Here is a 20,346-nt window from a genome sequence, read left to right as displayed (position 1 = left end):
GGGCTGCCGCGGGGCTGGGGCCCAAGGGAAGCATCAGCACCTTTCCCCGAACACGGGGACACGCCGGGGGCCGGGGTCCCCACCCGAGAGGGTCCACGCGTGTTCCGCAAGGGCGGGGAGGGGGGGAACCTGCGCACATCTCCCGTGGGCGTGGCGCTGAGGCGAGACAGGAACGGGGATATGAGCGTGGGGTCTTGGGGCAGCATAGGGGGGACAGGGGGTGTTGTGAGGGGGGCCGGGGGTCCCCACGGCCGCAGAGGGGGACGTGACCACAGCGGGAGCCCCGCCCCGAGCCCCGCCCCGTGCGTGGCGCGCACACGAGCAGCGCTGCTGTGGGCGCGGCCCCGCCCCGCCCCAACCCGGTCCCGCCCCATTCACGCGCGGCGGCGGCGCTGGGGGCGTGGCCACGGCCGCGCCCCGCCCCAATCTGGCCCCGCCCCGTCGGTCCGCGCGGGCGCCGCTGGGGCCGGGGCCGCATTCGAGCCCCACCCCCGGACCCGCCCAGTCACCCCCGGCGGCGCGGCGGGGGCGTGGCCTTCCGCAGCCCTGCCGCTCGCTGTCCCCGCCCCTCGCTGTCCCAGACATGGCGGCCTCGCGGGCGCTGCTGGTGGCCGTGCTCCTGTCCCCGCTCCTGTCCCCGCTCCTGTCCCCGCTCCTGTCCCCGCTCCTCTCCGCCGTCCCGGCCGGCGCAGCCCCGTCCCCGGTGCCCCGCAATGTCTCCGTGCTGCTGGAGCCCGGCTCCGAGAGGCTGCGCGTCCTCCCCGGCCGCCACCCCGCCGCCGTCGCCTGGGCCAGCCTGGATGACCGCATCCCGCACGTCGGGTAGGGACGGGAAGGGACGGGTTGACCCGCGTGGGACGGGAGGGGACGGGGGTCGCATGGAGCCGAGCGGGCATGGGTTGGTGGGGGTTGCCTCGGCCGGGATGGCGCCCCGTCCCACCCGTGTCCGTGACCCCCCGTGACCGTGTCCCCACAGCTGGGCCTTCCTGGAGGTGACCACCAATGCCTCGTACAATGACAGCCTGCAGGCCTACGCCGCCGGGCTCGCCGAGGCTGCCGTCACCGAGCAGGTAAGGGGGGACCCTTCCAGAAGTGGGGTCCCGGGAGGCGTGACATGGTCCCTCCCCGGGCTGTCCCCTGCCGCTGACATCGCGGCCGTGTCCCCCAGCTGATGTACATGCACTGGATGAACACCATGGTGGGCTACTGCGGCCCCTTCAAGTATGAGAGCGAGTACTGCCAGAAGCTGCGGAACTACCTGGAGGCCAATCTGGCCTGGATGGAGGAGCAGATGGCAAAGGGGCAGGACCCCGAGTACTGGCACCAGGTGAGGATGGGGTACCCCCACCCCGAGGACCCCCCCCTGTATCCTCCTGGGGCTTTAATCCAGAGGAGAGGACAGGGCAGCAAGATGTCCTGGCTGAGCTCCAGGTGGGATGACAGGGATGTGGTCATCCTCCTTCCTGGGGTGACTAGACGTGACTCGTGACTTTCTCCTGGCCACAGCCTCGCATGCTGCAGTTGGGGTGCACTGGGGGTGGCTTTGTCACCCTCGGCCCTGGGTGCTGAGTCATGACCTTGCTGACGGTGACACTTCCCCCCTGTGCCTCTGCAGCAGCACTGAGACCCAGCTGGTCTGCTCTGTCTCCTGGGGGAATGAGGGAGCCTGTCCCCAAACCTCTCAGCCTGCCTCCTGGCAGGAGCCAGGTGCCAGCTCTGTCCCCTGTCCCCAGGTGCGCCTGGCCTTGCTGCAGCTGAAAGGGCTGGAGGACAGCTACAATGGGCGCCTGGACTTCCCCAGGGACAGGATCACCCTGGCACCCTTTGGCTTCCTGTAAGCTCCTTCTCAGAGGTGGTGGAGAGTGGGGGATGGTTGTCCCAGGGTTTGGAGTGCTGTGGGAACAATTCCTGCATGTGTGGGAACAGCCAGTTCTGCTCGCAGTCCATCTTGTCCACCTTTTCTGGGCACTTGTCTTCTGCTGCTGGGGCAGGATGGAGCCAAGGCAGGTTGTTCCCCACACCATGGGCTGGGTGGTGGGTTCCCCCCACAGCCCCTGCCTCAGTTTCCCCATTGCTGTGCTCCCCTTTTCCCCCCTCCTCATGCTACCAGGGTGCTCCCAGCACCAGTGCCTGCACTGGGGTGGGGTGGAGATGGACAGACAGAGCTCTGAGCCAGCTCAGCTCCAGGGCTGGGGCGTCCCTCACCTGACATCTTAGGCCTTGCTTCCCTGCAGGCTGCTGCAGTTGGGGGGTGACCTGGAGGACCTGGAGTCTGCCCTGAACCGCTCCTCCCCTCAGCGTGTCCTGGGCTCGGGCTCCTGCTCGGCCCTCGTGAAGCTGCTGCCGGGCCACCGGGATCTGCTGGTGGCCCACGACACCTGGACCTCCTACCAGGCCATGCTGCGCATCATCAAGAAGTACACGCTGCCCTTCCGCGCCTCGGCCGGCGGTGCGTGGGCTGGGCTGGGGGAGCTGCGCCTCACAAGCCCCTCCTGATGCCTCTGCATCCTCCCTCCAGGCAAGTCTCAGATCCCTGGGAGCGTCCAGGTGTTCTCCTCTTACCCTGGCACCATCTTCTCCGTGGATGACTTCTACATCCTCAGCAGTGGGTTGGTGAGTGGGTCTGGTCCTCAGGGACCTCTCCTTGGCCCTGCTGCCCTCCCCATCACTCCCTCCCCTGCAGGTAGCACTGGAGACCACCATTGGGAACAACAACCCGGCCCTCTGGAAGTACCTGGACCCCCGGGGCAGCGTCCTGGAGTGGCTGAGGAACATTGTGGCCAACAGGCTGGCCCGCAGCGGGCCCGAGTGGACCGCGGTCTTCCGACGCTTCAACAGCGGCACGTGAGTGGGGTGGGATGGGGCCTGGGAACTGGTCCTGGAGGGGTGGCATCGGATGGAGGGTGCCCAGGCTGCCAGAGGGATGTGTTCCTTGTTCTCTGTGCCAGGTACAACAACCAGTGGATGGTGGTGGACTACAATGCCTTCACACCAGGGAGAGCGAGCCCAGCGCCGGGTGTGCTGACAGTGCTGGAGCAGATCCCGTGAGTGGCTCCATTCCTCCCTGAGCCCCTGCTGTCTCCTCTCTCATCCCTGTGGGTTTGGGGAGGGTGGGGCCTGCCCCAGCCCAGTGGGTGGTCACAGGGCGATGGGGTGTGGCTGTGGCTGAAGGCTCTGTGGATGCTGGTACTGAAGTGATGGGTGACCCCCAGGATGTGTTCCCCCCAGCCCAGCATGTCCCCCACTGTCCCCAGTGGCTTTTTCCCTCTCTGCTCTGACCAGTGCTCTTCTTCCCAGCGCAGGGGCCTGGTGGTGGTGGCCGATCAGACAGAGCTGCTGTACCGGCAGGGCTACTGGGCCAGCTACAACGTGCCGTGAGTGCCATCACTCCCCACAGCCTGCCCTGTAACGAGGGGCAGCAGTGCAGGCCTTGCACCTGCTTGGTGCCAACTTGCTGTTTGCCCCCACCACAGGTACTTTGAGGAGATCTTCAACGCCAGCGGGAACCTGGAGCTGGTGAGGAAATATGGGGACTGGTTCACCTATGACAAGAACCCGCGTGCCCAGATCTTCCGCCGGAACCAGACGCTGGTCCACGACCTTGACTCCATGATCCGCCTGATGCGGTGCGTGCTGGGGACCCCCAAACCCGCCTGTTCCACCAAGGAATTTTCTGTGATCCATAGATTTTTCCCATGTCTTCACCGTGGCTGTCTCCTGGCCCTTCTGCAGGTCCAACAACTACCTGCAGGACCCGCTGTCGCGGTGCAGGGGCTGTGACCCCCCCCAGAATGCTGAGAATGCCATCTCTGCCCGCTCCGACCTCAACCCTTCCAACGGCACCTACCCCTTCCCTGCCCTGCGCCAGCGCTGCCACGGCGGCATCGACATGAAGGTGTGGGAGCCAGGCAGCCCTGGGGGTCTCCTCCCTGGGGGTGCACCCCCCAGCAGCTCTCCCGGGCTGTGCAGCCCGTTCCTGGTGCTGACTCGCTTTGTGTCCCCATCTCCAGGTCACCTCCTCGGCCATGGTCCCCACCTTCGGGCTGGTGGCGGTCAGTGGCCCCGCCTGGGACGACGTGCCCCCCTTCCGCTGGAGCGCGTCCCCCTGCAGCTCCCTGCTCCACATGGGCCACCCCGACCTCTGGACCTTCCCCCCAGTCAAGGTCCACTGGGACTGAGCAGGCACTGCCGGGCTGGTCCTGTCCGTCCGTCCGTGGGCGTCTGTCCTGTGGGGGATCCCTCTGTGGGGGCAGCTGGGTGTGGGGGGGGTCTCAGCTCTGTCATACACCCAGCCCCCCGCTCTTTCTGCCCCTCAGGGTCTCGGCTGTGCTGCACGAGGGGCCAAGCCCAGCGTATCCCCTCCCTGCCATGGGGCTCTCCAATCCCAGGCCCTTTCCCTGGGTGCTGATGCCTGGTTTGGGGGGCTCTTCCCAGAAAAGGGGGGTCCTGGGAGGCTGGGGCTCGCCCTCAGGGTAGAGAGGAGGGGCGTGAACTGGTTTGGCTGTGGCAAATAAAGTGCTCTGTGCTGGTGGCTGTGCTTTGCTCTCTGCTGAGATTCTTTGGTGGCTTGGATTAGGGTTGGGCTCTCGCAGGGGTCTTGCCCCCTCTCCATTAACAGGGCGATCTGCTTCTCTGCTGGTGGGAGGGTGTATGGCCAGTGAGGCCGGGTCTTTTGGGGCGCAGGCTGTGAAGGGTTCTCTGCTGCTGGGATGGGGGAGCCCCACCGCTCACCCCCCAGGAGGGGAGGCCATCCTCATGCCTTTTGTCTTCCTTTCCTCTGGCACCTGTGTGTCCCCATCCCCAAAACCCGCGGTGCAAAATCCTCTTAGGCAGCTCCCTTGATCCGCTCTGCCTCGTTAGGAATAACGAGGTCATTACTGGGGGATTAATGAGCGGTGGCTCGGCAGCGCTTTGAAGGTGCCAGGTTCCCACCGGGGCTGGGGCTCCCTGGGGGCTGCGGGGGGGTGGGAGGGAGCAGGTCTGGGCTATTGGGGTGCTGGCACCACAGAAGCTGGGCTGGGTGCCCTGGGGGAGGTGGGGTGTCCATGCCCCACTGTGCTGGGACGGGTTGCAGGTAAGGTGGGAGTGGCAGAGCCCATGTCCCCTGGTGTCTCCATGGTGTGTGGGTTACTGTGGAAGAGGGGGCTGCTTTTAGGGTCCACGTGCCTCAGCTTCCCCAGACAGATCACCACCACTGGGTGAGGGAGCAGCAAGGAGGAACGGGGCATGCTGGAAATGCTACAGTGTTGCTGATTCCCTTTTTTTTATTTCCTTAAAAGTGGAAAAATAAGCAGAATTTTGTTAAATATCATCCCAGCTGCTGCCACAGTGTCACCCAGTGACCCTGGCTGAGGGAAGTGACCAGGTGACAGCCTGGCATGCCTTCCTCAGGGCAGGGATGGAGCCAAAGGGGAGCAGAAGAGGGACAGGGAGGTGGGTGCAGGGTGGAAAGGGACCCTGGAGCACTCCAGGGCTGAGTTGACATGTGGTGTCCTCCCCAAGGGCGTCTCCAGCCTCATCCCTGTGAGCTGGGGGAGGTTCTTGCATTTTCTTAGCTACTACCACTGTCCCATCCTCTCTCTGCCTACTGTGGGGTGGGGGTGGGGGGGTTCCTCCAAAGGCCCCCAGGGGGACTGGAGCTGTGCCCCCCCCGGCTCAGCCTGTACCCTCCCCCGCACAGCACCCCGGTACCCCCATTCAAGAGCTCCTCCTCATTCCCACCTTTCCAGTCCTCTGTGTCCTAAAAGCAGCGTAACTCTGTGCAGAAGTGCTGTGTTCTGTGCTGTTCACCCGGGAGCCCAGTGATGATGTGGGAAGCAGGGATGTTTTGTTGCCACCAAACACCAGCTTTGTCTGCTCCAGAGCTCTGCCCCTGCTCGGTGCCTGCCAGCAGTGGTGCTCTGGGGAATTTGGCAACACAGTTTGGGTCAGGGGACCGAAATCCCGTATTCTGGTTTCACTGCTGTCTGCCTGGCCCTGGGCCAGAACTGGGCACAGTGTGGGGCTCTCAGTGCACCCAGTTTGGAGTGTTTGGTTCCAGTGCAGTGTCCCCCCTTCGGGACTCCTTGTGCCCTCTGCTTCCAGGCTGCTCCCACTTGGCCAGAGGAACAGAGGAACCTTCTGCAGCTGCGGGGCTGTGAGCCAGGGCTGGGCCTTCCTCCAAATCCCACCTTCTTCCTCCTTGCCTGCTGTGGACGGAACCAGCCCCTCAGAGCAGAGGTAGGACTTTTACCCTGGGGGTGTCACCAGGGCTGGGTGACAAGGACGGGTCCCAGAGGAAAGGAGGGAGCTCTGCTTTGCCTGGGGGCTGCTGGACCTTGGGTCTGGGCCAGGCTCTGGCTGGGTCACTCGGGACAGCCCCTCTCCACGGGGTGACCTGCGTCCACAGGGTGCCCAGCATGGCACGGCCAGCTGGAGCTGGGGGGGCCTCATCTCGGGGGTCTCCCCCGGCTGGAGGGGCTGAGCCTCCCTGAGATGTGAAGCTTGGAGAGGATCCAAGGGCTGCCGTGGGTGGGGGCTTAGCAGGGTGGGCAGAGGGGTGTGATGGCTCATTTGGAGGCAGTGAGGGGTGTCTTGGCTGGGGATTTGGGGGGTGCAGGCTGCCCTGGCTACACCAGGGATTCAGAGGCAAAATCCTAAAATCTGCTGGTATGAGTTTTTGGCCAGACCTGATAACATCCAGTGCAAACCCTTGCGGGTCCCCAAAGTAATTTGGGAGCTGCCTCTCCTCTTCCCCCATCTCCTGGGAGCCCACATCCCGTCTCCCGGGCATGTGAAAGCTGCCGGGATCTGGCTGGCGGGGCCACACGTGTTTGTCCCCGCCGCGTCACCCTGCAGCGTGCCCGGCCATGGCTGGGCGCCTTCGGCACCAGTCCAGCCCCGCGGCTGTAAAACTCACCCAGCGCTGAGCAAGCAGCGGGGCCGGGGCAATGTCTGACCCCTGCCCCTTGGCCAGCTGCGTGGCTGAGCAGGGGGACCTGGGGACACCGGCACGGCCTCTCCGACGTCACCTGTCCCTTTTGTGTCCCGAAGACTCGGCGGTGGATGAGGACACTCAGTGGGGTCCCACGGGACACCAGGTAATCCCCGCCTGGGTTGCAGGACAGGGTGCGCACGGGGCGCCTGGGGACACCGGGGGTGTGGGGACCGGCGGGATGGAGGAGGGGGCGGCACAGCCTGTCCCGGGGATCTCCCAGGGAGAGCCCGTCGGTGCTGCTGCATCCTAGAGATGGGAGGGAACGCTGGGGACAGCCCTGTCCCTCCCGAGGAGCTCCTGTGCTCTGCCCCGAGCCCGCAATGGGCATCGGGGCTGAGGGGGGGGACCCGTGGGGAGCAGCTGGTGACTCCAGCACCTCTCCCCAGCAGAGCATCCGTTGTCAGGCCATGGCAGCCCAGCCAGTCGGGGGCCAGAAGCCCTTTCACGTCGTCTCGCCCGTTCTGGAGAGCCTGCCCCTCTCCAAGGCCGTGGGCACCAAGGTCTTCATGAAGCTGGAAAACGTCCAGCCCTCGGGCTCCTTCAAGATCCGGGGCATCGGGCACCTCTGCCAGGATGTGAGTGTGGGCATGGTGTGTGCAGGGGGCTGCTCCTGCCCTCATGGGGGGCACAGGGGGGGGACGCAGCCGTCCCCTTCCCTCTTTCTCTCCTGCCTTTCAGGCTGCCAGGAAGGGCTGCCGCCACTTCGTCTGCTCCTCAGGTAACTCCATCCCGAGCCGGGGGGTGCTCCTGAGGAATCTGGGGATGTCCAGGGGGTCGAGCCCTGCCTGGCCCCTCACTCTCCACAGGGGGAAACGCGGGGCTGGCAGCAGCGTACGCAGCCAGGAAGCTGGGGCTGCCCATCACCGTGGTGGTCCCCAGCAGCAGCGGCCCCACCCCCGTTCGCAAACTGGAGGAACTGGGGGCGACAGTCGAGGTCTACGGCAAGGTACCCCCAAAACTGGCGTCTGGGGGGTCCAGAGGGGGCTGAGCTCAGCCTGCTCATCAGTGCTTGGCAAACCCCATGCCAAAATGTCCCCCTCCTGCATCCTCTGCACCCCGGCATCACAGCAGGGTCAGCCTGGGAACCCTCACCCGTTCTGGTGTCTCCCAGCCCCGCAGTGACCAGGGACCATCCCTGGGTTGTGAGGGCTGTATGGAGCCCCGCTGAACCCCCATTGCTCCCCCCAGGTGTGGGATGATGCCAACAGGAGAGCCCAGGAGCTGGTTAAGACAGAGGGCTGGGTCAGCATCCACCCCTTCGACCACCCCTTGGTGTGGTGAGTGCTGCCAGGACTCAGCTCCTGCCCCCACTCCCCATCCCTGGGATGGGATCCAGGCTGGCCCGGGGTGACCCCAGGCTGCATCCTCCTGCCCCTCACCCTGCAGGGAGGGTCACGCCAGCCTGGTCCGGGAGCTGAAGGACTCTCTGGAGGCCAAACCAGGTGCCATCGTGATGGCAGTGGGCGGCGGGGGGCTGCTGGCCGGTGTCGTGGCCGGCCTGCACCAGGTGGGCTGGCAGGATGTTCCCATCATCGCTGCTGAGACCCAGGGAGCTCACAGCTTCCACGAGGCGCTCAAAGCCGGCCGCCTCGTCACCCTGCCCGACATCACCAGGTGAGCGGCCACGCGTGCAGCGAGCTGGCAGGGCTCACTGGGGTGTCCTTGCCTTGACCGCCTTGTCCCCTCCCGTCCCAGCGTGGCCAAGTGCCTGGGAGCCAAGACGGTGTCGGCGCGGGCGCTGGAGTGTGCCCAGGAGTGCCAGGTGATCTCGCAGGTGGTGCAGGACACGGAGGCCGTGCGGGCTGTGGAGCAGTTCCTGGGTGAGAGGGGGTGACGGGGACACCTCCGGACCTTGGGGGTCGCCGGAGTCGGGGTGCTGGGGGAACTCTGACTCCGCGGGCGGTGCCAATGTCCCCCTGCTCTGCTCCCCGCAGACGACGAGCGGATGCTGGTGCAGCCAGCGTGCGGGGCCGCCCTGGCCGTGCTCTACTCGGGGCGGCTGCAGTGGCTGCAGAGCGAGGGGCGGCTGCGGGCCCCGCTGGCTTCCGTGGTGGTCGTGGTGTGCGGCGGCAGCAACATCCACTCGGCCCAGCTGCGGGCCCTGAAGAGCCAGCTGGGGATGGAGTGATGCCCGCCCCGGGTGGGGCAGGTGACAGAGCCTGGCTGGCACACTCTGCTTGCTTTCCTTCCAAAATAACCAAAATAAAGCCCGGGGCACGCGGGGCCGGACTCCTCACGCAGCCTTTTCCAGCAAGGATGGGGAAACTGAGGCATGGGGCTCGCACTGCAGGCAGGGATGGAGCCGGGGCGCTGCCTGTGCTGAGGGCGGGACCGGGGTCCACACATCCCGCTTTTCCCCTGGGACTCGCCAGGTATCCTCCTCTGCCCCCCTCTCCTCCCTCCCCCTGCTCCTCCCCAGGCTGTTTGGGCTGCAGCTCCCCACCTCAATTAGCAAGCGCTCCCTCTCTGACTAATTACTTTGCTACTGTCTTTATGCATTATTATTCTAATGATTATTAATTATTACAATCCTCTCCCGTTCGTGCCGCGCTGGCTGCGGCCGGACGAGAACTACGCGCTTGTTACGGTGATTTATCCGCGGGGATCCCCGGCTGGGTTTAACACCTGCGGGCTCCGAGGTGCTCCAACATGTGGAGGGGATATACCCCATCCTAGACCTCCTAAGATCCCTCTTTTCCCCCCATCCCACTCTTTTCCATCCTCCCTTTCCCTCAGGCTTCCGGCTCTCCCCCGTTCCCACTCCAGAGTGCTGTGCTTGCTTTTAGCCCTTTGCTGTGGCGCCTCCTGGGGTTTTTTTGCGTCCTCTCAACAGTTCTCCCCTCTCCTCCCTCCCATTCCTGGGTGATGTGAGATCTTGCTCCTGCTGGTGCTCCCCAGCCCCACCTGGTTCCCCTGCTGAGCCCGTGCCCTGAGCGCCACCCCGTGAGGTTGGGCAGGGAGAGAAGCCTTCTGCTGCCCCAAAACCCCTCTCGTCCTCCTTCCTTTTGGAGCAGAGGGGTGTCAGCCCCAGGATCAGCTCACCCACATCCCCCCACAAAGCCCTTTCCCCTGACCTGGCTGCCAACCCCCCAGAAACCCCCTCCCTGCCCTCAGCCCCTTGCCCCTATACCTCCCACTGGCCAGGCCACCTCCCCAGGTGCTTCCTGGAGGCCAAACCCCCATAAATCAAAACTCTGCCACTCCATCGTGAGCAATATCTTATGTAAAAAGGTGTTTCCAGGGAGCACCGAAGGCTGGAGAATCCTATTACGAGGCACACTATTAATTATACAGAGTCAGCCCAACATACTCCAGCTATTTTTTATCCCAGGTCCAAAACCTGATTACTTTCCACCTTCTGCAGACCTTCCCCTTCTGAAAAAAAAGGCAAAAAGGTCAGGAAAAAAAAAAAAAAAAAGAAAAGAATACCATTGGTGTTTGCCCAACAGCTTCTAAAAAGGAATTTATTCCTGGAATTCTGCTCAGGGGGAGCAGAGGAATCAGGAGCTCATGATGGTGTTTCTTCAGGTCCCATGGAAGAGTCATTGCTGGTGGTGACATGGGCATGACTTGGGTTTGTGGTGACTCCCCCGGGCACCCCAACAGGGAGATTTTCCCTGTCCTGAGGGGGCACTTGGCCTTTGGGTGCCAGCTGGGGGGATTGGGCTTTGGAAGTCCCTGGCAGGGATGTGGGCCTGCAGGTGGTCTGGGGGCATCCCTATGGGGTTGCATGGCCCCAGCTGGTGGGGGGTCACCTGTGGTCACTCTGCAGCTGGAGACAGGCAGGAATCCAGAGAGCTGTTGCCTTCCTGGGACCTCTGGGCTGATGGGGACCCCGGCCTTGGCTCCTGCACCCGGCTCGGAGCTGCAGAGCTCCTCGGTGCCAGGGGATCATCCCTGCTCTTGGTGGCTGCTCCTGCTGAGCCCCATCCTCCTGCCAGCCTCCAGCCTGGGAGGGCGCAGCCTGGGGCATCATCCCCAACCCCTCCTGCAGCCTCTTCTCTCTAGGGCTCAGAGATGGGGTGTCCCAGCAGCCTAAAAACCACCCTCAGGTCCATGCCTTGAATTCTGAAATAATAGTAATAATGATAACAATAATAATGATGATAATAATAGTAGCAGCCAGGGTTCATCTCGTGGTTGACCTTGTGTTCCATTTTATATCCTCAAAATGATGCCGGGAGGGGGTTATTTACCAACACATTCCCCGTCCTTATAAAAAATCCCCATCACCAGCTAGCATGGACAACCTGGAAGTGCTGGCGCTGAGGGGAGCAGCCAGCTGTGCTCCTGCCTCAGTTTCCCCACTTGAGAAAAGGGGAGAAGGTGTTTTTCTTGGGGGAGTGAGGGGACAGCATTGTCTGTGCTGACCCCAGCTCCTGGCTGAGGGCTCCCTCCGGGGCCTGGCCTGGCTCGTTGGCCACCCGTAATTAATGCCAGTAATGGTAAAGGAAGGATAAATTCCACCACTTGACTGAACAGAGAAAATATGCAGAGAAGTGGCTGGCTTTCCATAAATCATCGGTGCTCCGTGCTACAACCGAGCCAGGACTTAAAATTCAGGTCAGGAGAGAGGGACTCTCGTAAGCCAGCAAGGGAAGGTAATTTATTCTGTTTATACCGTTTTACTGCAAGACAAGGAGCGTGTGGGGGGGGCGGGGGGGTGAAAACTCTGCCATGATTTTGCATTTTAAATATTAGTTCAGAGCAGCAGCCTGCCTGGGACTTTTTATTTCTGTATCTCAAGGGATAGAAAGCAGGAGAGAGAAGGGGAGTGAGCTGGGGCGCTGGGGAGGAGACACCCCTGCTGCCACCAGGGAAAATGGGGCAAAAGCTGCTGATGGCATCGATGAACCCCCACATGGGGTGTCCACTTCCAGCTGACCCCCGAGGCTGGAGGCACTCCCGAGCAGGGCTGCAGGTGCCCCTGGGGTGCTCTGGGAGGGTCTTGGGTGTCCCCCCAGGGGAAAGAAATTGTGCATTGGGCTGTCTGCTGTGGGGGAAGGCGCTGAGCTGGTAATGTGCCCCTTCCCAGTGCCAGAGAGCTGTGGGAGTGCGGGAAACGGGGAGCACTGGGGTACCGGGGGGGTGGTGCAGCAGCATCACCTCGTACAGGTGCACATCACTCACCCCAGGGCGTGCTGGGGCTGCTCCCCCAGACCCCACGCAGGGCTGGGTGACAGTGGGGGAGCCCGGCCAGCACCTCTCACGGTCTTGTGTTAAAACAAATCAAAATAAAATAAAATGAAAGGGACCAGGTGACCGAACAGTAGGTAACTAAAAGGTTTTTTATTCACATTGAACAACAAGAGCCATTCACACTAACAGCCTCCGCAAGAGGCAGCGGGGACAGGAAACCCACGACGCTTTCAGAAAACAACTTTTTTCTTTCCTTTTCCATTCTCCTTCCTTTTATTCCCACCCTCCCCACCCCCCCACCCCCCCTCCATCCTCTCACCTCCCTCCCTGGTGCCATCCCCTCCCTGCCTTCAAAATAGAAAAATTCGGAGCCTCCGATGACTAAAGTACAATAAATAATCAGTAAACACAAAAACATACTTTATTTGTTTCTCCTTTATACAAAATAAAGAAACTAGAAGCAAAAACTATAATACATCCTTAAATTGGCGGAGCCTCTGGGAATCGTTGGGGTGGGACTTGGCGTCGAGGCTCGGGTGAAATTTCTGCTGTTGTGGTTGGGTTGGTTTAGTTCTGGGGTTTATTGTTTGTTTGGGGTTTTATTTTGCTGTTGTTGTTGTGTTTTTCCTGTTTCTGCCTCTTTCTGGTGTCTTTTCCACCACGTGGGAGCCCAATCTCAGCCAGTCACTGGGCCAGCCCCGGGCCTTGCCCCCGCACAGCCCCTCCTCCTCCTCCCCACCACCAAAAACCGGGTCCGAACCGACCTTCTCCTCGGGAGTAAAACGGGAACAATAAAAATAAGGGCAGGGAGGGGCCACGGGGGGGTTTATTCCTGCTATTCCCCATTCCCCCCCCTCCTGTGGTAAGGGATAATTTAAAAGGATGCTAATTAGCAGGGGGGAGCCCTGCCCCAGCCCCTCCCCCGGTGCCGCCGGGGCGGTGGGACCTGTGTCCAGGCGAGTTCAGCTTTGGTCCGAGGGGCGCTGGTCCCGACGCCGGCGGGGTCTGCAGGGCTGGGCACCTTTCTCTGCCCCCCCAAGTGTCGGGGAAGGTGCCGGGAGGGGGGAGGTAGCGGGGCGGCCCCAGGGTCCCGGTGGGGCGGGGACGGGGACGATGGGCGATGCCGGGATGCGTTTTGGCATCGGGCGGGGGGGCTTTATCCGGCCACGGGGACGTGACCGGCCCTGGTGCGGCGCGAGGGGGGGGACACGCGTGGGCTGGGGGGACCGGGGGGGTTTCCCCCGCGCACACGCACACGCGTGCCCACGCCGGGCCTACCACACCGCCGCCTCGCTGAGCTCCGGGTTGGGGTGCGACAGAGCCCCGCTGTAGCCGCTATTGCTGGACATGGAGAAGGGCGGGCTGGGCCCCCCGCTGAAGACCTCCCCCGGGATGGGGTGCAGCGAGCCGGTCATCCCCGGCTCGGGGCTGGGGGTGTCGGGGTGCGAGATCATATCCGTGTACCTTTGGTTTTCTGAGGAGTGGTGTCCGCTTAGGGGGGGCTCCAAGGGTCCCAGGGGTGTGGAGCCGGGTCCTGAGTTCTGAAGGTAGCTGGAGTCGGCCGGGGACTGGGCTTGGGAGGGCGGCCCGTGGGGGAAAAAGTCATAGTTGCCTCCCGGCCCGTAGTAGTCACCTTGGTAATCTGTGGGAGGCGGGGGGAAGAAGGATGGAGCTGGTCTCCTGAGGCTAAAAACCTCCCGAAATCCCGCCGCACCCCAAACCAGCCCTGTGCTGTCCCCTCCAACACGCTCTGCTGGCTCCCAAAGGGGGGGTGTGGGACCCAAAGGGCGTCTGGGATTTGAGTCGAACCTGGACTGCACTGCCCATCACCCTCTCCTTGCCCAGCCTGGAATGAGGGAGGGTGAAGAATCCGGGCTGGAAGAGCTGAGGGGGCCGAGAAAATGGGCTCGGTTTAGTGCTTAATTAATGGTGGGGAAAAAACCAACGTGTATATATTAATATATATGTATGTAAAAATGGAATGGGGAAAAGATAGATATAATAAGAATGGGCAAAAATAAATATATAACGGGGAAAAATGTATATAATGGGAATATATATATATATACATTGGGGAAATTATATATAATAGGAAAAAAATATAAAACATATATATAATGTGGAAATTATATGTGTGTTTAAGCAGCTTGCAAGGGATCTAGAAACTAACTGCAGGGCAACAAGGGGTGCCTAGAAAGCCCCTGGTCAGATGGGAGGCTTTGAAAATGCAGCTTTTGGGGGGGCTCTGAGGGGAGCGGGGGGAGAGGGGAGGCGCGGGGCCGCCCCGCTGCGCCCATCCCGTCCCGTCGGGGCAGCGGGGGGGCGGCCGGGCCGCGCTGACCTTCCATATGCTGCGGGCCCGGGAGGTAATTGGAACAAATGCGGCCTGAAAGGGGGACAAAAGCCCCGCAGCTGGGGCTTTGTTCGCGGGAGAAGGGCCCCGCAATGCCGGGGGTGGCGGCGTGGGGGTGCGTGGATCTGCGTGTGCGCGGCTGCGGGCACGCGTGTGGGCACGGGCGGGGAAAGGGGGAAACCCGCGGAGAAGCGGGACGTGAGGAACAAAGGAGGAGAGCGGGGACAGGGCAGGGACCCCGCGGGCCGCCCCTCACCTCCGTAGTACGTGTAGGGCGTGGAGCCGAGCATCTCGGACTCGTCGAGGCGGCCGCCGAGGGGCCGCATCCTGCGGGGGCTGCGGAAGAACGCGTGCCGGCGGGCGCCCAGCGCGCTCAGCTGCTTCATCCGCCGCTCCTTCGACCGACGGTTCTGGAACCACACCTGTGACCGGGCTGGGGTCAGTGCCCACCGCGGATGGGCGAGCAGGGACCCCTCTGGGTCAGCGACACCCCACCCCCCAAAGTCTGGGCGGGGAAAGCGTTGGAAATCTTGCATCCACACGGGTTTTCCAATATCTGGGTATTTTTTTTACCAACACCGACCCCTCCTTCCTGCTGCTGATACCTCAAAAAGTGCATGGGGACACCGCACCCCACAAATAACCAGGTTAATTAAAATCCTGCCCCTCCTTCCCCCAGCTGCATCCCCACATGCATCTCTCTCAGTCCCTGCAGCTGGAAAAATACAGGAGGGGGAAATTTCCCCTATGGATAGGGGGAAGAAGAGAGGAAACGTGGGAAGGAAAAAGGGGATAGGACTCTGGATCATGGCAGAAACAGGCAGAAAGCGGGGAGCAGGGGGACGAGCACCTGGGGCAGCAGGCAGGGAGTCCGAACAGCCGGCGGTGAGGATGGGAATAAAAGGGAAAGGGGAGACGTGGCCGCCTCTCCGCGGGCATTGCCTCATGCGAACCGCACGCCTCAGCAGCCTGGTGGGGCGTCTGGATTATTGTCTCGCTCCCCCAGGGATGGGGCAGCTCAGGGCTACGAGCACAGCACTCTCCTGCGGGACTCGTGCTCCCCTCTGCCAGGAGCCGGGAATCGCAGCTCCGCTACCAGCAAAGCCGGAGAGTCCTCCCCTATTAATGCCGCTATTAAAGCCCATTAATCCCTACATTTCCGCAGGGATTTTCTTCACGGGGGCAGCGCGGTGAGAAAGAGCCGGCTGCCTGCGGAGCGCGATGGATGCTCCTCGCTTCCGCACGGCTGGAGCATCCATCCCCCGGCGCGCCGGGGATCCTGCTCGGCCCCGCGCAAAGCCAGGCTGCCTCGTGTTTTGGGAACGGGTTTCATCCCTTCCCACGGGGTGGGGGGTCCCCGCTCACCCCCGAGAGCGTGGGGTGGGTGCAGGCCTGGGCCTGAAGTGACGCTGGCAGGGGACGAATGGGGTTCACCTGTTCCCATTCCTTGAGGGACCAACCTCCGTGTCCCAGCCCCTTCCCGGCACCCGGGGGACACTGTCACAGCCTTGAACTGTCTGGGCTCCTACAGGACCCCTTCCCCTCGCTCCCGGTGGGCTGGGGCTGTCCTACCTGGATGACTCTCATGTTGAGGCCGGTCTCCTGGGCCAGCTGCTCCCGGATGTGGCGGGTGGGTTTGGGGGTGGCGGCGAAGGCAGCTTTGAGAGTCTCCAGCTGCTTGGCTTTAATGGTGGTGCGGGGCCCCCTCCGCTTGGTGCCCGAGTTCTGCTCCTCGTTCTCGTTGTTGGTGGTCTCCTTGTCCGAGGAGGTCGAGTTGTCCGTTTCCTTGGTGTCGTCCTGCATGGGGTCCTGGAGATCCGGGGACAAACTCCTGTCTGTACACGAGGACACTGTAAAGGAGACCCAGAGAGGAAAGGGGAGGGGGAGGTGGATGACTTAGGGGAGAGATTGACCCCCCTCTCCTCTGCCCCCCCCGGCCCACCCGGCCCGGCTGCTTTCCAGGAGAGGGGTTGGGGGGTGCTGGAGAGCAGCAAGGGGTGCAGATGGCCTCTGCCCCGCTGGTTCCCCTAAAGCATCACCCCCCCCAACACCACGCGGAGCTCCGGGCAAGCGCCGCCCGCTCCAGCCCTGTACACCGTGTCGTGCCGGCGGGGGGCAGCTGGGGGGGGGGCGATTCCCCAGGCCCGCCGCTGCCCCAGGCGCTGCCCCTCTACCCCCGTGCCGGGAAGCAGGATGCGCCACTGGGAAAAATGCAACCGGTCCCTGTCGGGGTTTGAGGGGTCCCCGGTCACTGCCTTGAGCCTGGCTCACCCCCCGCCCCCAGCCACCGAGTTCCCCCCGGGGACCCTGCAGCCGGCACCCCCCCAAGGCCAAGCTCTACTCGCCTCGCTCACAGCAGCGGCCCCACTGACTGGCGTGGCAGGATCCGGCCCCGGGTGCTGGACGGAGAGAGAGCCCACGGAAGGGGGTGAGCAGGGGCGCCCGGCATGGCTGGGACAGCAGGAGGGGGCCTGGCCCTGCTCTCCTGACGCAGAGACAGCTTCCAAGGAAGTCAAATGGGAGCTTTGCCTCTGGGTGAAAGGAGGCGAAGGATCAGGCCCACGGCGCGGGGGGACCGGGCACACTCGCAGGGGGGGCTCTGGGGAGTGAGGGGCTCCCGAGCCGGCCCTTGGGGGGATCCTGGTTCCCCCCGCCCCGCATCCCCGTTGCCGTAGGGGCCGTGCGCGGGGCAGGAGCCAGGGCTGGAGGGGGGAGCTCATCCCACGCGTGTCCGCGTCCCACGTGGGGGTGTCACAGAGGCTTCCACCCGGTTCAAAGCCTTTCACCCCAAATCCCTCCCTCCCCCGGCGGATCAACTGGCTGCGGGGTGCAGCCCCTCATCCCAAAAAGCCAAACCTCCTTCCCGGCCGGGAGGTACCGGCAGCTCGGGGCTTGTGCCCGCCGCTCTCGGCCCTGCCCGCTCCTGCCGGTGCCGGTGGCAGGGATTACCGGGGGGGTCGGGCTGGCCGCGGGGTGCAGCCCCTCAGCCCACAGATCCAAACCTCCTGCCCGGCCGGGAGGTGCCGCCGGCAGGAACCGACGGCGGGGACGGAGCAGTGGGCGGGCTGAGCTGCTCGTACCTGAGTTGAGGCTGCCTTCCTTCAAACTGGGAGAGTTCAAATAATCCTCTTTGCAAACAAATTTGTTTTCGTCGATGATATAGAGTTCCTCGCCCGTGGAAAGCTGCTTGTTGCAGACCATGCAGGTGAAACAGTTCAGGTGAAAGACTTTATTCCGGGCTTTTCGGACGAGATCACTGGGAGAGATCCCTTGGGAGCAGCCGGCGCATTTGGTACCAAACCTCCTGGGAAGGGGGAGAAAAGCAAGAGCTGGAGCCCCGGCAGCGATGTGCTGGGCGGGGGCTGTGTGTGTGTGCTGTACCGAGCCCCCCTCCTCAAATCCCACCGCGGGAGCCCGATTCTCCAGCATCTCCCGATGGAAGATTTGGGGGAACAGGCGATTAGCACCTTTGGGGCGAGGATGAGGAGAGCCTTCATCCCCGCGCAGCCCTGGCGCTGGGCTGCGGGAAAAGCGCAATTTTGGGGTGTCCCCACCCGCGGGGGACACACACGAGCATCCTCGCCCGGATTTGGCCCCAGAAGGGACGGGAGGGAGGGGAGAGCGGCGGGGAGGCCCCTCCGCGCTCCGCGGGACACGATTTCGTTTCAGCCGGTGTCTCCCGGGAGGGGAACGGGGGCACCGGCCTGAAAATCCCGGGGAGAAAACGGGGCTGATCACGGCCAAAGAGACGAAAAAAGGGAGCGGCGGGTGCGGGGATCAGAACAACGGGCGGCGGCGGAGGGGGCTGCGCTCCCCGAAGTGTCCCACGGTCCCAAACCTGGTCCTCAGCCCGTCCCGCTCTCCCGAGGGGGAATTTTTCCAGATCGGGGGGAGTGCTTTGTAAATGTCGGGTTTTCCCTTCCTTCCCAGAGCAGGTCTGGGCTTACGTGTGTTTTTGGTTTTTTGTTTTTTTTTTCAAAGGAGATTCAAAAAAAAAAAAAAGAAAAAAGAAAAAAATTTCTAGGGAATCCGAATCGGCTGGGAAAGACCTCCCAAGAAAAAAGAAAAAAGGAAAAAAATCCAAAACCAATCAACCAAAACCTCCCACAAAACAAAACTCAAATCCCCACAAAAAAGGAACAAAAAAAGATAAAAAACACAGCAAAATAAAACAACAAAAAAAATTCCAACAAAAAAAACCCCAAACCAACAGAACAAAAAAGAAAATTACACAAGGAAAAAAAAAAAAAAAGACAACCCAAACCAAAAAACAACCAAACCCCTCAACCCCCAAATTAACAAAAAAACTCCCACAGAAACAAAAATTCTGCCCCCAGAACAGTGAGCAGGGGCTGTCGCTGCCGGGTCCCCGAGGTCCCCGGGGGCTGCCAGGCCCCGGGACGCCGGACGCCCACGCAGGGTCCCCCCTTTTTCCCCTCGGGCCGCGGCGCAACTTCTGCCTCCCTCGCTGCTCCCCGTGACGTTGATGTAGTGCGAGCATTAGGAGTCATAAGTCATCGCCCCCCTTTGCCATGCCGGCCCCTAATTTCCTCTCGGCACCTTATCGCGGTCATTAGGGGCGTTTAAGGTGCGGGGTCCCCGGAGGGGCGGGGGGAGGATTTGGCCACCGTCTTCACCGGGGCCTGCGGTCCCGGGAAGGGGGCTCGGGGCGCCAGGCCGGGCCCGGAGCGGGGCACACAGCGGGTCCCCCGGTGCCCGCCGAGGCCTGGCGCGACGGGGCGGGTGGTGGCACCGGCGGAGTGGGGCCCGGGGCTGGCGGAGGAAGGTTGTGGGGAGATGGGGAGGGGGCACAGCCTCGCCGCCACCTCAGGCTGCAGCAGCGGCCGTGGCGCAGCCGCCGGGTCCCTCCGGGGCTTCCCCGGGCCGGGGGGTGCTCCCGAGGGAGCGGATGGGCAGGGGCGGTGCGGAGCGAGGGACGGGAGGGGACCCTCCTGAGCTCCCCAGAGCTCCGGGGAACACCCCAGGGAGGCAGCGGAGGCCAGGCGCGATGAGGAGCTCCGCACCCTCCGCTCCCCGCTGGGGTGGGGGTGAGGACTCACCTGAAAAAGTCATTTTTGCAGTAGAGTTTCCCTTCCCTGGAGAAGCATTTCTCGGTCAGGTTGCACTTGCACTCGCAGCACTGGACGCATTTGATGTGCCATGCCCTGTCCAAGACGTTCAGTAGGAACCGGTCCAAAATCGGCCTCTCGCAGCCCGCACAATGCACCATCATAACCTCCGCCGGGGGATGGAGACGCTCAAAAGGAGAAGCCAGCCCCGCGCCGGCAAACGGCGGCGGCAAAAAAAAAAAAAAGAAAGAAAGAAAAAAAGAAGCAAAAAAGAGGGGGGGGGGAAAGCAGGGGAAAATAATACAAAAATAAAATAGAATAAAATAAAATAAAATAGAATAAAATAAAATAAAATAAAAAATAAAATAAAATAAAATAGCAAAAGAAAAAAAAGAAAAAAAAAAACCAGGAAAAAACCCAAATCAAATGAAACGAAATAAAATAAATTAAAATGGAATAAAATAAAAATAAAATAAAAATTTTTAAAACCCAAAAGGAAATAAAATTGAATGAAATAAAAGAAAAAAATTAACAAAATACAGAAGAAGGAATAACAAAAAATTCAGGAGAGGACAGCGGGGCGGCTGTCAAGTTCTTCCCCCTCTTCTCTCCGGAGCCTCGACGACGGGAGGGGAAAAACGATGTCCCCCCCCAAAATAATCCAAACCACCCCCGAGAAATAATAATAACAATAATACTAAAGACCCCCCCAAATCGCCCTCCGGCGCCTGCGGAGCGGCCCGGGAGCCGCCGGAGCGGCGGCCGCGCTGCTGGCGGGCTCTGCGGCAGCGGGCGCGGCGGGAGGGGTG

At 62.2% G+C, this 20,346-nt stretch overlaps 2 protein-coding genes across 2 annotated transcripts; one reads left to right on the top strand and one right to left on the bottom strand.

The window, feature by feature from the left end:
* Positions 1-573: 573 nt before the first annotated feature.
* Positions 574-9,104, top strand: PLBD2 (phospholipase B domain containing 2; the record flags this gene model as incomplete). The annotated part of the gene is made up of 21 exons (XM_082293440.1): positions 574-822; positions 977-1,070; positions 1,169-1,327; positions 1,734-1,834; positions 2,235-2,449; positions 2,519-2,613; positions 2,684-2,844; positions 2,949-3,044; positions 3,303-3,374; positions 3,474-3,626; positions 3,733-3,895; positions 4,011-4,171; positions 6,085-6,219; positions 6,956-7,079; positions 7,363-7,551; positions 7,655-7,694; positions 7,783-7,922; positions 8,165-8,253; positions 8,363-8,590; positions 8,672-8,796; positions 8,911-9,104. The coding sequence occupies exons 1-21, from the start codon at positions 584-586 to the stop codon at positions 9,102-9,104; spliced, it is 2,973 nt and encodes a 990-aa protein (XP_082149566.1). The 5' UTR covers positions 574-583.
* Positions 9,105-13,389: 4,285 nt separating this feature from the next.
* Positions 13,390-19,701, bottom strand: LHX5 (LIM homeobox 5; the record flags this gene model as incomplete). Its single annotated transcript, XM_082293787.1, has 5 exons — positions 13,390-13,757; positions 14,725-14,890; positions 16,041-16,318; positions 17,549-17,772; positions 19,529-19,701. The coding sequence occupies 5 exons, from the start codon at positions 19,699-19,701 to the stop codon at positions 13,390-13,392; spliced, it is 1,209 nt and encodes a 402-aa protein (XP_082149913.1).
* Positions 19,702-20,346: the final 645 nt, after the last annotated feature.

This window comes from Coloeus monedula (assembly GCF_965178545.1).
Source record: "Coloeus monedula genome assembly, chromosome: 18".
Lineage (NCBI taxonomy): Eukaryota > Metazoa > Chordata > Aves > Passeriformes > Corvidae > Coloeus > Coloeus monedula.
The sequence above is the reverse complement of the archived record's forward strand: the minus strand, read 5'-3'. Positions and strand labels throughout refer to the sequence as shown.